Source organism: Zonotrichia leucophrys, chromosome 3 (genome assembly GCF_028769735.1).
Source record: "Zonotrichia leucophrys gambelii isolate GWCS_2022_RI chromosome 3, RI_Zleu_2.0, whole genome shotgun sequence".
Taxonomy (NCBI): Eukaryota; Metazoa; Chordata; class Aves; order Passeriformes; family Passerellidae; genus Zonotrichia; species Zonotrichia leucophrys.
This window is the reverse complement of record NC_088172.1, coordinates 102,070,733-102,086,368: the sequence shown is the minus strand read 5'-3', so window position 1 is coordinate 102,086,368 and position 15,636 is coordinate 102,070,733. Positions and strand designations below refer to the sequence as shown.

The 15,636-nt window shown below is 42.0% G+C and overlaps 1 protein-coding gene across 8 annotated transcripts in view; it reads right to left on the bottom strand.

Annotated features, from left to right (window-relative positions):
- EML6 (EMAP like 6) overlaps window positions 1-15,636 on the bottom strand; it is a 91,816-nt gene that overhangs the window by 46,222 nt on the left and 29,958 nt on the right. For all 8 annotated transcript variants that reach the window (XM_064709682.1, XM_064709685.1, XM_064709684.1 and 5 more), the window contains exons 3-8: window positions 12,687-12,785; window positions 11,551-11,619; window positions 8,880-9,065; window positions 6,941-7,076; window positions 3,989-4,190; window positions 234-371 (exon numbers count right to left, since the gene is read on the bottom strand). In XM_064709682.1, coding sequence (XP_064565752.1) covers window positions 234-371; window positions 3,989-4,190; window positions 6,941-7,076; window positions 8,880-9,065; window positions 11,551-11,619; window positions 12,687-12,785 — 830 coding nt within the window. The remainder of the gene's footprint in view (window positions 1-233; window positions 372-3,988; window positions 4,191-6,940; window positions 7,077-8,879; window positions 9,066-11,550; window positions 11,620-12,686; window positions 12,786-15,636) is intronic.

Sequence of the window (15,636 nt, the reverse complement as noted above, 5' to 3'; positions counted from 1 at the left end):
TGCATTTTTCTTCTCACTAAATACCTGTATAACTTCAGCCTACAGGAAAACAGCCAAACTTGAAAATCTTAAATTTTATCAACATTATTCCTAAGAATGAATATTTTGAAATTTATTAAAGCACAGATTTTCTCCTCTTTGCCAAACTACCACCTTTTAAAAGGGATATGGATGCACCTGCAATTATTATTTCTTTTTCTTCTGCTAAGATACCCAGTGTTTTGCCATCTTACCTGACTCTGAGGACGATGAAGGAGCCATCCTTCATCCCAAGTGCCAGCTGGGACCCGTCAGGGCTGAAGGACACGCTCCGCACGGCCTCCTCCATATTGCAGCGAGCGATCAAGGCATGGTCAGCCAGGCTCCACAACCTGCCCCAAGGGGAAGGGAAAGCAGGAGGGGGCTTTTCCTGACTGCCCAGGGTTGGGGTGTCTTCAGGAGGAGCCCCAAAGGTCTAACTCAGCTGGGAAAATCACTTACACACACCCCTTGTGTTAATATTGTCTAAAGGATTGAGCTCCTTTCAACCTGAGCACAACTGTGGTAGAAGAAAACAGAGTGAAGCTCAATTTCATCATCATTTGGTGTTATTTCCAGATTTCACCCATCTGATTGAATTCCCCAAAGTGAATAATAAAAATGAAGCTTCTGTAGTCAGGAAGGGTCAGCTCAGAGTGAAATTTCCACTGAAAGCAACACTCAGGGAAGATCAATATTCCAACCACAGGAAAGACTTTCTTGTCCTAACTCTGAATGAGCTAGGAGACAAAACTGCATAATGATTCATTCATTCACATCAATGCAACTGAAAAGAATCAACCAGTAAAACGTGTCCTAAGACAAAGGCAAATAATGCCCCTATATTTTCCTGAAGGAATGGAAGGAGCTTCCCAAACCACTACAGGTTGGCCCATCAGATCTCAGCAGGCTGCAAGACTTAGAAATTTAAAGAACAATTGAAATAATGGGGAAAAATGCATAAAAGACCTCTCTGAGGGTAGAAGAATTAAGACAACAATATTCAACTATCTTTGTTTTGAGGCTAGAGTCATCAATGTGATGTCCTGATAACATCTTCAGTAAAGTATGTGAATTTTGAATCAGCAGATGTGATTATGTGCTAAACTGGAGAAAAGAACAATTTGTGCAAGAACTGTAACTGACACTGGGCTGAGCTGTAGAGCAAAGCTGGCCAGGAAGGAGCCCCCAGGCTGGATGGGAGATCCTCCTGTGAGTTCCAGTAAAAGCTCTGGGACAGTAACAATTCCCATTTTTACTGAAGGCACTGGCACCAAGGATGTGGATGCCACTGAGCTCAGCTCTGCACAGGGAGCTGGGAGGCTCTGGGGGCACAAGAGGCTCCAAAGGAGAAGTTCTGCTGTTGGCACTGGAACAAACAGCATAAACACAACTTGGATGGAGCCTGAAAAGAAGGTGGAAAATTAAAACTGTTCCCAAAGACAAACATGAGATAGGATCAAGAAGCTTGCAGTCTCACAAGGCAGAAGCTGTGAGCCAAACATCACAAGGAATGAACCAGGAAGGTTTAGAAAGATTTGGAAGAAAACACTAGGATACAATTATTGCTCCAAAATGTTGCTTCCACATAAATCAGTTTTGTCCAATACTCTGAAAGCCTAATTGCAAAATCTAACTGCAAACCCTAATTGCAGTTTATTTAATAAATGTAATAAATAATTCTCTATGCCTTTAGAGAATGACAATTTTCCCCTGTTCCTGTGGTAAGAGATAGGGAAGAGGCAGCTTTCCTAATTGAGATGGTTTGCTTTGGAAATTTAAAATGTTAGAAACCTATATTTGGCTAGAGACTTCTCTCAGCTGGGTTAGGGAAAAATGCAGTCAATCCCCTTCTCATTCAGACATCCCAGCCACAAGAACACCATCTGACTCACTAAATACTTTTATTTCTAAACCAATTTAGATTTCCATTACATACTCACTCTTTAAAAAATAGTGTGATAATCAAATACTGAGAAAATTTATCCAATGAAGGGCAATACAGAAACATCCCTGTGGATGCAATTTAAATATTACAGAAAAATTGTAGGAAAATCCTTTTGTGTACTTTCTTATCTTAATGAAAGTATTTACACATTTCACTGGAATTCCTCACACGAAGCCACAGTCTATAAAAAATCCCAGCAGCATTCAAATGCCACCCTCTCTAGTGCCCAAACAGCCCAAAGATGTGTGATGTCAGGCAGTGAAATCCCTGCACATTTGAGAGAATGGCACATGCAAAGGCACCAGGGATATCAGAACTGCTCCAGCAGAGCTAAGAATGGTAAGAGCAGCACTAATCAAGGTTTGATGTGCACACAGATCCTGCAGTGCTTCCTGGAGGGGCATGAGCTGGGTCAGGCTCTGAGTCAGCAGCTCCAGAGCTGAATTACTCTGCCCAGCAAGGGATGAGCTCAAGACAAGAAATCCCATCTTAGAGGGGCTTATTGGCTTGAGGGCAGTGAATGCTAATCCCAGCTCTGCAGCCCTTCCTCCAGAACTGCCCTGCCCCCTGCCAGGACACTTGTGCCTGTCTGTAACTCTGGGCAGGCAAACCCCAGCAGAGGAGACCCCTCATGCACTGCACAACCTGAGAGAAATAATCCTCTGTGGGGAGCAGGGAGAAAACACAACTGTAGAGAACAGCTGCCAGTTCTGTGGGGCTCCCACTTGGATTTTAATCGGGGTTAGAATGAGATGAGGGATGGCAGGGATAGGAAACCAGTACAAGTGAAAAGGCTGAAAGGGAAGAAAAAAGAAATCCCAGCTGGGCAGCAAGCCTCAAGGCAGAGGTGAATCATAATGTGCAATCTGAAGGAGCAGGAATCAGAAGCTGGGTGTATGGTAGGAGATGGATTTTTGGCTCTCAGGAAAACCCCCATCTCTTTAATCACAGGTAAAAAATCTGTTACACTGGGCAGAGTCCATGCTCAGGTGAGAACACAGCAGCTCTGTGGGTGTGGGCTCAGGAAGAGTCCGAGCTGGACCTCCAAACTCTGCAGCCAAGTCTTACTAAGCACAGTAAAATGCTTTCTTTGCCCCAGAGGCTTATCAACATGCCAGATTTTAACACAGACAGGAAAAGAAGCATCCTTGACTTTGTGACAATGTCCACAAATATGCAGACAAAATTTAAAAACTCTGCTGCAAAGCCTGAAGACACAAGTGGAGTAACTAAACACAGGATCACAGAATATCCTGAGCTGGAAGGGACCCATCAGAATCACCAGTCCAGCTCCTGGCCCTACACAGACACCCCAACAACCCCACCCTGTGCATCCCTGGGAGTGTTGTCCAAACACTCTGGAGCTCTGGCAGCCTCGGGGCTGTGACCATTCCCTGGGGAGCCTGGGCAGTGCCCCACCACCCCTGGGAAAGACCCTGTCCCTAACATCCATTCGAAACCTCCCCTGACTCAGCTCCAGCTGCTCCCTTGGGTCCTGTCCCTGGTCACACACAGAAGCAATCAGTGCCTGCCCCTCCACCTCTCCTTATGACGTCGGTGCATTTTCATTAATCTCATTTTCTGGCATTTTAACTGAATTGGTTTTAGATCAGATTTCCTAAACACTCAAGGCTCAGGCAAATACCTTCTGAGTAAAACACCGGACAAAAGTATTTAGGCTTTAAGCTTGTTGCTTGATATTATCAGAAGAGAAATATGAGGTGACCAATCCCCATTTAGATCCCCTGTACACAGCAGGACTAAATCAATAATACAAGCAGAATATATAAATGCAGCACATTTTGAACATAAATTTGGATTATTTTTACGTGACGTGTGGCACCCAAATATGAAAACTGAAGAGAAAAAACAAAGTTACTAAGAAAAATATGGGGGGGTGTGTGAATGTTGTCTTAAGAGAGTCTTAGCATAAGGCCAGCAAGTCAATCCATTACAAAATGACAATTTGAGGTGCATGTGCAGCAATGGAAGGAAGGAAGGAAGGAAGGAGCGCAGCCTTACCGCACGGAGCGATCGTCGCTGCCCGTGACCGCCAGAGGCTTCTTGGGGTGCACGGCCAGGGCCCAGAGCTCCCCCTCGCAGTGGCCCTGCATGATCAGCATGGGCTTGTCCCTCTCCCTCACCAGCACCTCGAAGATCTCGCTGTCCTGCGTCCCTGCCAGGAGCCTGTCGGCTTTCCAGCACACGCTGCGGATGGACAGGCCTGGGGACACAGCGGGAGCTGCCTCAGGGCACAGCCAACACTGCTGCAGCTCCAGATGTGAAATACAGAGCGTGCATTTGTGACTGGGATATGTGTGGAAACCCACCACGGGACACTTACAAAGATGAATTCTAATAATAACTGAGGAAAGTAAAGCATGGAAGAAGGCCTTTGAACCCATCTTTTGTTCACAATTAATTTAGGAGCATTTCAATTAAAGCGTTAAGGATGTTGCTCTTTGTTTGCAGTTAAGCCTTAAAGATTTTTGCAATAATAACCTTTTGAAGTATAATTTTGGAATATTGCTTGTATCCTTGAAACTATAGCTTTGTAATATATATAAAGGAAACAAGCCTATCTCACACCTTAACAAAACATAGAAAAGCAGCTTGAGAAAGGAAGATGAACATCAACTCAAGGATTTATAGTTTTGACCAAGGGAAGCTGCACATCACTGTTATGAGATTTATAGCCCTTGCAATTAAAAGATGGACCCACATCTGGGGAGCTGGACTTCACCAGATGGGATTCTGCTTCCTTCTTTTGGAAACCAGACCACCACCATCTGGGATACTCCTTTTGGGATACATCCTGAGAAAAACTAAATCACAGTAGTGTATAGAATTGTGATGTAAAAAATTGGGAATAGAAACTGCTGGGAAATTATGAGCATTTATGAGCACCCCCATAAATACTTGTAAGCCTCAACTCTGGGTGTGCAGTTGGAGGGAAAACTTCCCCCACTGTAGCCAGCGCTGTATTGCTCATACTTTACCATATTAATTAATAAATTGATTGCTGCTTGAATATTGGCCTAGTCAAGCTTCTTATTTCTAACACAGAGGTCATTCCCAGCTGACATCTTGGGCACTGGGGTCACACAGAACAGCCCAGCTGATTCAAAGCCCAAGGCAGATCTGTCAGATTTTCTCCATTTGGCACACAAAGAGAAAGCTCAATCCTGGGAAAACATGCTTGCTGCACACCTTGGGAATTTAAAAACCAGCTCCATTTCACAGGATTTAAAGATCTAAATTTTATGTTAGTCAAGGAGTTCCTGTGACTGAAGTTGGTTTATTCCTTTTTCCAGTGCTTTATTTTTTCACACATTTAAATAAAATTTTAATGGTGAATTTATATGGTTTATGCCCCTTTATTGCACTTCTCCACTTTAATCAAAATGGATTATTAAAAAAAAAAACTTAAAAAGATATCCCTCCTTCCCAAACCCAAACCAACAGAATTTTGCTTTGTGTGACTTTAAGAGAACTTGATCTTATTCCACCAATCTGATCCCTACTTTGCAGCTGGAATTTTACCAACCACAAGCTCAAAAACACCCCCTCAGCAGGCTGAGCAATTTGGTAGCACTCTCTGGTCAACTGCTTGCAGGGTTGGTATTTTCTGTTCCAGTACATGAAAAAAGTTTGGATAATACATCTGGATGCTGTGAGATGTGAATGAATAAAAAAATCCATTTGTCATGCAGTCAAGGTCACCCACATAATCATTTTCACATTTTTTGGAACCAAATACATAATGCAGTTAAATATTGGTCACATAAATAAAATATTCTCATCTCCTGAGAAAGTTAAATTAATCCTAATTTATTTTCCTGTCCACTTTCAACAGCTTTTAATTTTTCTAATGCCATTTCATGACTTAGCTAAATTCACACTGAAGTTCTGACATTCATCTTGGTACATACCAATGACCACACAATGGAATTCAGATTGGAATTTGGTGGAAGATGGGCATTGTTGATGTTTAGAACACAAACACACCTTTGGATGTGGGACAGGCAATGCTCTCTGTGAGCACAGGAAGGAAGATTATCTGCTCTCAGGGTTTGTTTGACAGACAATGAATTCCTTTGCAAAATGCTTTGGAAAAATAACTGGGAGGGAGGGACAGAAGGTCCCAGGTAGGCATCAAGGCTCCACCACTGCTTGAGGCTTCAGATGGGCTTAAATTCATCAGTGCCAATGACACTGAAAGTGAAGCCCCACTGCCAGAGGTTGGGAGCAGCCTCAAAGGCAGTTTTCACTTGCCCAGATCTTTGATTTTTGGTTATTTGTTGCTACTGTTTTCTAGAAATTCATGCTAAACATTATGATTCAGGCATAAAGGCAGGAGTGCAGAGCACAGGGACTGCTGCTTGGGTGTTTTTTTGGGGGCTAAATTCTATGAGTGAACACTACACCCTTGATAAAGTGTGCATTGTGATCCATGAGATTGTAAGTGCTTCAAATCATAAAATAAAGTGATGACTGAGCTCACAGGAAGCAGGATTAGATTCAACAAATGTGATTATCACCAATTTAAAAACATTCTCTCCAACAAATCTGCCAAGTGCTACCATTCCAAGTGCATGAGTAGAGTGTTCAGATGGTCAGCATCTCTGAGTATTGGGTTCTAAAAATTTCAATTAATTAAATGAAGTGCAAGTAATTAATTAATTAAGGGTTGACTAACTTCATTCTCCCATCTTAAGGTGTTTAACTAGCTCTCACTTATCTTCTTGCATTTGCATGGTGGGGAGCAGTGATTTCATCCCTGTGTTTATACCATGAACCATGGAACACTCCTCAGGTTACAGAATTGTCAGAGAGGGAAGGGAACAAATAAAATAAATATAGTTATTAAGTAACAAAATCAGCAGTATGCAGAGACATCTATGCTTCACTCTGAACGCTGTCACAATCCATTACCCAGATGTGTGAAAAACCACTAAAGGAACAGCTCATTACCTTTGTATCCTTGCTCAGTCTCCCTGAGATCAATTTTAGTGATTGGTTTGAACTCAGTGTCCCACAGGCGAATGCAGCCATCTCTCCCTCCAGTGGCAAAGCCTTCTTCACAGGCATACATGCTAAAAATTCCAGCCTGTCAACCAACAGCAGCCCAAGTTTCAAAGGTCTTTACAAGCAATTTAAACACACAAAGCAAACGTTTTCAAACAGACTCTTGTTGAAGGCCAGAAACTGCTGGGCACAGAATGTTGCCCATGCAGAAAGCAAACCAGCAAACACAGCTTTTATTTCAAGTGCTCCACTCGAGTGGTTTATGCAGAAACCTTTGTGCAAATAGCAGTGACACAGCCTATCTGCAGAACTTCACGTTTAGGTTTGGGAATATTATGACAAGGACAATTGAAGAACTAGTGGAGCACTTAAAGTAAAGAGCTGCCCGTGATAAACAAAACCAAGCAAACAAGCAATACAAATGTTCTTCCAGGAGCAGAGGAGACTGAGACATCCATCATGAATTCAGCTCAGACAGTGTTTGGGAGCTGACAGGAACTGAAAGGGTGTCAATTCATTCTCTTTGTTGAAAACAAGTTTCTATGACAGTCTGAATTTCTCCTTGGTTTTGAAAATGCCTCATGATTAATGACTGTGCTGAACTACCTTGGGATAGTTCAAGGAATGCCTGCTGAGCCAGTATTTTATCAGGAAAACCTTGGTTGGGAGATAAGTTGAACTGCATGGAGATAAATACAATGGAAAGAAGACCTCCATTTTCAAAGTGGCATTGTGCAATGTCTTCATAAATTAATATTCCTAATTATTAATTACATAAAGATTGTGTGTTAGCAATGGCAAACTCCATAATTGATCACATTATGTATAAAGAGGTTGTATTTAATCATTTAATGAGGCTAACTAAAATTCTGCAAACAGAATTCTGCTAATATACTACAGGGGGTTATTGCTTGCCAAAGACATTCCTGTGTTACTGCAGTTGCAGTTTCATGGTAGTTCCTCAGGTAAAATGTCCCACTGACTCCAGTCTCTCTGCTTTCATAAATTAGGGAGTACTTTTGTAAATAACCAGTCCTTAGATCTCATTTGAAGAGGTCCTAAGAATCCTGATGAACTGTCACCATAACTAATTTTGGGAGATCAGAAAAAAACTATTATTCTTGCAGTGCTCTTTCTAGAACAAAACTATAGTAACAAGTGTTAGATGTCATACCACTTTTCTAAAGAAAATTGTCTTGTTTCCTTTGGATCAGAAACCCCACATCAGAATTACCCATTACCCACAGTCATATTCCAAATGGGAGCAGTCCTCATTTTAAATAAGATGAGGAATCCCTACTTGAAAACCAGAAAGAAATTCATTGTATTGGCCTGGTTAGAAATCTAACACAATCCTGCACATCCCCCTTTCACTCAGTCATGATGAGAGCTGCAGACTGGGGGTGGTGCTTTGTGGGTGTGTGTTATGGAGGCAATTGGAGCAAACTCTTTGGAGGGTGGCTGGAGTGCAAACTCCCAGATTCAACAGGCTTGCTCCACACTGAAGCTCTCCTGAGGAGTCAGTCTCCAGCATTGGGAATTTCAGTGGGAAAATTCTATTTAAGGCTAGATAACCTGCTTATCAACTATTTTTAAGTAAACTGATCATAACGAAGCTACTCAATCTGTGAAACTTTAGATGTACAGACTTCATCTGAGGTTTGGTTTACTTGGTTAGATGGAGGCTATAAATACCAGCAGTGTTGGCACTATCAGCTCAGCATCTGTTGGCAACATATCAACAACTACAACATTACATCTAAACTCTTAATTGCTGAACAGCCTCAGCCATCCTTCTGAACTGAAACAGAAGGAAATCTTTGTAGCTAAGCCTCCAGGAAGATTTTCAATTTTCCTTATCAAACAGAAATAAAACACCACTTACACTGTGGGCTCCTTGAATTGTGCGCACCAGGTTGAGCCCTTTCCAAACATAGATGTCCCCATTTAAAGCCCCAGAGTAGGTGATGTCTTCTTTAGCACAGGCTAAACACAGGATTGTTTGGAGATCTCCTGTTTTACCAAATATTCCTCTCTTTGCTGTCAGGGCGTTTCCACACAGTGTCCAAAACTGTGAAATGTAAATGGCAGATCAGGAGAGGTTTCTGCAGAGTTTCTGGTTTTTCTCATTAGTGTGCAGATCTCAGACACACATCCTGTCACAGCAGTGTCTGGGCAGGCACTGAAGAGATTCCCTCAGTCCTATCAGAACACTCACTACCCCAAAGCCTGCCCATTTACCAAGGAAAGATCCAGGCAAATATGGAACATCTAAACCCAAAGGCTCAAACTGCCTGAGGGGGTGAGGCTCAATGCTGCCTCACTGCCCCTTCTCATTCTCACTGCCCTTTATCAGGTTTTGCTGGGAAATTCCATCCAGACAAGTGCATGTTTTTAACCCCAAGCAAATCCCATTTTTCTTGTCTGCAAAACACAGCTACAGCACTGAAGTGATAGAATGCTTTATCTTACACAACCTGTGTGCTGGAGCAGACATTTCTGTCCTTCTCCAGAGCACTGAGAGAGTTCTGCCCCTCAAATATAGTCACAGTTATGAGAAACCATCTGTTCATGGGGACTGCAAACACTTGTACATGAGACAGCTCCCTGACTCTCAGAGTAGCAGGTTCCCAAGTGAGGAAAGGGGACTTCCAGCTGCCACCCCAAAGTCATTAACATTCTGCAAAAGGGAATCTAAGACTGACTGGGGAGGAGGAGTGAAGAAAACAAAGTTTCTCTCAGAAGGTTGTCTTTGGAGGTAAGCTAGAAATATCAGACTATTTGTTTTCTAGTAAGAGTGTTTTTTTCAAATTTAAATAAATATCATTTGTCAAGCAGAGACCACAGTTTGTGTACTCAGCTCCCCCTCAAGGACCAGACCTTCTGGGGAAGGCAGAATAAAGGGAATATCAATGAGAGATGTGCAAGAGAAGTGCTGAAATCTCCAGTCCTGTCAGCACCAGGACATTCTGGACAGGTGCAGATACAGAACAGCAAATCCCTGGGGTGCAGCACAGCACAGTGTGTCAGTGCAGCCACCCCTGCTCTGTCATCTGGCAGACACTGGGCAGGAATAGTGATGTGTCTGACATGGATTCATCACATCCTTCTGTTCCCACTTCATTTGCCTACAGCCAAATTTTTAGGTATTTTTCTAAAATTCTTTATTCCAGAAAATCCTTGGATCAAGATTTTTTTATTTCAGCTCCTTCTCTTTAATTCAATTAAATATTCCCTTTGCCTCAGAATATCAGCCAATTTAGAAGGCAGAGGGAGTATTGTCCCCAGGGCTCTCATTGCTTGAGTAAAACCTAAATTCTGAATTCTCCTCCTTTCTGGTCAGCTGAGGAAGGAGTGCTAGAAGGAAGGAGTTCTCTAACACTGAGGCAGCAGTGGTAGAAGGGTGGGGGGAGGATCCTGAGCTCAGGGAGAGATTCCTGAGCTCCTGGGCTTTACCTCAGCTTCTAATCCCTGCTCAGCCAAATGAGCCAGCAGAACTGGAGTGCTAAAAGAATAAACAGCCCAGTTCCCACAGTGACACAATTCCTTCAAAGCTGTTACCATCACATTCCCACAGCCTCGTACCAAGGAGCTGCTGGAGCACCACTGGAGGGGAACACAGAGTAATTTCTTCTCCACGCTGCTTTTTTCCTATTTTTTGGCATTCCTTTATCTCCATGGATTTACAGTGCCTGGTATTCTCTGTGTTCAGGGTGATTATGGCCATTTTAAAGAGAAGACAGGTGCCAAACAAACACAGGTTTTGGAAAACAGCTTGCAGAACACAACAGATGGTAGCACTGCTGCCAAAACCACCCACAGCTTGAAGCAGTGGTGGTTTAAGGGCACGAGCTTCTCAGGAACCAGAACTAGAGATATTAACTGGTTTCCTAAACTTCTAGTTAAAGCTCTTCCCACCCCAGTCATGTGAAATAATTGCCATCTGTTAGGAATGTTTGTGAGGAGACAGGAGAAAAATAGAAACCTGAAAGGGATATTGGCAGACAAGGGTTTGTTTCTAAGCTTTCCAAAGTCATAAGAATGTTTTATCCTAAACATCTAATATACATGTAGGCTTCTATCTCAAACACTTCCATAAAGGGTGATTAGAGGAGCAAACAGTGGAGCACCAGAGTTTTGTCTCTGCAGGCCCTGCAGAGCTCTCAGTGCTGTTACATGAGAAGCCCAAGTGCAGGAGGTCACTCTGTTCACACTTTTTATCTTGGTTCTGCACAGTGACCTCTGTGCTGCTGGATGAGGGAAGGCCCTGAAGGCTGAGACCATTAGGGTGGAATGGAGTGGGCAGAAGACCCAAAATTATGTCTATAATGATGAAAATGACATCAAAGAATCTTCCTCACTTTCTTGTTCAGGTAATCTGCAGCTCAGGCACTGCTGAATGTCTGAACTGGCTTCAAACAAAACATTCTGCAAAATGTTCACATAAAGAAAGAAAAATATAATCTGTCCTATATTTCAAGTCCTCACTAGGTAAGAACACAGATATTTTTTTTTGTGCAAGTACATTTTCCAAGTAAACAATGAAAGCTCTTTACCTTTATGTGTTTTACTCCACAGCTGACAATTCTGTTTGGCTGATATTGATCCCAGGAAATATCAAATATCTGTTAAGAAATACAGTAAGCTGATATTTTATCCTACACAGTAATGGTATTTAGGTTCAGCTTGCTTTTACCAGTGCTTAGCCATAATTTCTGTTGGAACATATTACTAAAAAAGAAGGAACACCATACAGACAAATTTGAAACTCCTTCTAATCAAAGATCAAGGCAAACACAGAGGGTTCCTCACACAGTTCTGTCAACACACTTCACCCCTGTCTCCCCACTGCCAATCCACTCCAGCTCCAGGATGTTATTGGATCAACAATATTTCCATAGGCATTTTTCCCACTCCCTCTTCTGTGCAGAAGCTCCTTTTTCTGGTAGGGAAAGTCTACTGGAACTAAGAGTTTAGTACTTCCAGCCTATTTTCTGGAGAATTCTGATTATCTAAAACCTGATCTTGCACTTACTGAGGTCAGCAGCAAAACTTTCACAGAGGTAAACCATGTTATAATATGATAATATACATACAAGTTGTCAGAATGTGTCCATAATTTATTTTAATTTATGCATCCACATGCTTATATATGTCAGGGAAGTATTCTGCTTATGCTAAATATGGTAAAACATTTTCTAATGCTGAATAACATTGTAAACTTTATTAAGTTATAACTTCAGTTTACAATGGCCAGTTCTCGTCTTATGATCCTTTACCTGAAGCCATCAGAAAAGAAATATTTATTTCAATCAAGCTTCTTCTACAGGTAGCTTTCTTAAGGAAAACTGAAAGGGATGCAACTAAATTTGCCCTCAGAATAAATTGTCTTTTTGACTCACTCAGAGACACGATGATCTCTGTCCATGGAGCTCCCATTTCACATCTCCTATGAAGAGCTACAGATCATCCTACTCAGTGTGTAGGTACAAGGTATTTCCTCCCTAGGCTTACTAACAGAGCCTTGTGCTAGGTCTGGCCCAATGAGAAGGAATAAACATCTTGTCCAGTATTTTAAAAACCAGAGAGAACAACCAGAATTACCTTTGCATCAACCTAAGAGAAGCAAAAATGCCTTTTGAAAGCCCCATGCAGCTCCCAGACAGAACCCAGCAATGTTCCCATACATTACCCTGTCAGAGTGGCCTGTAGCTGTTGCCAGGAGCTTTCCTCTCTTCCAGTCCCAAATACAAACTGTGTTTTTGGCATCCAGCCCCACGGAAGCCAAACGCTGAGGAGAAACAACACAACCCAGTTAACAGCAAATCAACCCAAATCACTTTGCTGTAGCTCCCAGGATTATTGCACAAATGGATTTTCCCACATGTGGCCTGGGTTTGAACCACATTGCAAAAGCAAAGAGATTCACACTCAACATTTACTCACTGGAGAGAGCACTGAAATGTCTCATCTTCTCTAAAAGGTCAGGTTATTGATTTCAGGCCACCAATGTTCCACATGAAAGTCTTACCCTGAAACATCTGAGGTGCTTATTTCAGGTGCACACCTCCCTAGCATTTTCATTTATTAATCTGATAATAAGAGTGAAAGGGAAATAAAAGCTTTCACTAGCTCCAGCTATTGCTTTGTTCATTATGCTCATTTTGTTGAGCTGTAGAACCAGAACTGGATGTACTTTTAATAATTGCCTTTTTATTGCTTAGTGTATCACATCACCAGTTAAAACAACTAAAACAATGAACTAATAACCAAGCTCATTAAAGTTTTATTGGTCATCAATTAAAAAAACTTAATTTTAATAATTTTACCATCTCAATAATGGAAGAAATAAAAAGAACAGAATAAAATGGAGGCGTTGTTCTGGCAGGGAAAAAGCAGAGTGCATCCATCTGTGACATGCCCAGAAGATCAGCCATCACTGTGGAAGTTGTAGGTCTTTTCCCTTCCAGTGACTGCCCTAATTTTGCCCACTTTACATGAATTCCATAAAAAAATTGGCTCAAATTTTGAGTAAGCAAATTGTTTAAAATCTGGAACTGTCTGTGATAACACAAAAGGACTGAGCCAGCAAAGAAAATAAGTGCCATTACCACAGACTCCTCTAAAATGCTGTATTAGGAAAAATATCAAATGCAATAAAGCTCTCAACAACTGAATAACAGGGAGAGGAAATAACTGTTCATAGAGGAGCAGAAGGCTCCAGTTTTCATTCTGAGAGCAGGTACTCAGGGCTTTTTCATCCATTCCTGAGTGTAAATACTGAGTGCACATTTTCCCTCCTGGGAGAGCCCTGGACAGCCTCTGCAGCAGCTTCACACACCCCCCACTGTCCCAGCAGTTACAGTTTGTTGATTTAGAGGAATGAAATTGATGTTTTGGGACTTTGGTTTAATGAGAGATGACAACAGGCCATTACCCTGATGCAAAACCTGCCTAGTGAATAATGAAGAACTCAAGCACTGTCTCACCAGGAAATGCACCAAGCAATGTGGTATTAATGAAAACAAGAACAAAACAAAAACCCTCCAAAAAACCCAACTCAACATCCCTCACCATTTACAGACTTATTCCACAAGTTCCTCTGAGCCCAGCCTCCTTCCATGGAAATAAAAATACAGAGAACTGAAATGTTCCTAGAGGAACACAAGGCTTTCACAGGGCAGTCAGGATATGTGCTCAGATATTGTTGGGAGGAACAAGGTCCCCTGGGAGGGTTCACCCTACAGGGAGGGCAGAACTCTGCCAATGGGCTCTGAGTCATAATGGAGCTGTGAAGGGAGAGTTAAAGAAGTTTGTATGGTGGAACAAAGAAATAAAATTATGGTTTTAGCAGGAAGTCACAATGTGAAAAGATTTAACATTACTCAAAACGTCAGCAGAACTGAGGAGCTGTTCAGTGTCAGTGTTCCAGCACTCCCAGCTGTGGGGCCACTGAGGACACAGAAGGATCTCACACAGCAGCCCAGCAGTGGGAAATGGAAATCAGACCTCAGTACTGGGAATGGCTCCTGTTTCATAGTGCAGACAATGCCCATCCATGGCTTCCCAAATGCCTCCCCTCAGGGTACTTTGGCCACAACCACAAGGAAGAGTTAGGGCCAAGAGAGCTTTTTCCATCCAGGGAGTGCAGGACAATCTGCAATTATACTCTCTTGATTTTAGAGAGCAATTTAATTCAATGTTACAGTTGTAACTCTCTGTACTGGTAAATGAAATATTGAGACTTGATTTAAAAAGAGTCTCAAGAAAAGGGGGATCTGACAGACAACATGGAGAATAGAAATGTTCTGTCTCATTTTGAGACTGCAAAATAGAGCACTAACTAGCAAATTAGATAAAGAATATAAAAGACACACAGGATATTAAAGGTGGCTGGAACCAGTGGATAAAGAGATAATGAGGAACCTGAGGGGAGCTTGTGGCAGTTCTGTATCAAGAAACACCAATGCAGGCCCTGAGAAGTTCAAGGCAAGGCCATCACAATATTGCAGGCTCTCAGTGAGAACAACCCCCAGAGACCCCTCTAGACAACCTTCAGGACCACAAAAGGAGTTCTAGTAAGGGACAGAGACATAGAAATTAGTTCTATAGAAATTTCATAGAAATTAGTTCTAGGGAAAGTGGTGTTTGTGTATTAGCTGGGAAGTATATTGTAAAATGTCTGCTCAGGAGGGAATAAATGTCCTGTTGTAAAATTTCACAACACACATCTGATTAGGGAAAAGAAAAAAAAATCACTCCTCCAACTGTGTCCAGTGCTGGAGTAAGGAATGGCTGCCTTCTAAAAATTCAAATTGTGTTAGAAAGTTTATTCCTTAGCTGACTTTGGTATCAGCAGGGAAAGCACTATGGGAAACTAAGCAGTACTTTATATTTTCTTTTAACCTTGGCCTGCTGAGGAAAACCTCCTGCCAGCAGAAAAGTGAGATATGCTGAATTTCCTTTTTGGTTCAAACAAACTTTTATTTCTCCTTCTGGAAGGGAATATGACAGAATTCTATTCAGAGAATTCCCAGAACTACCAGTAGAAAATACCTGCCAAGTAGTTTGGGCACATAATTAAACAATTATTTTTAAACCTACACAGATTTGGAAGATCTGGCTAAAGAAGCCTAGCGCTG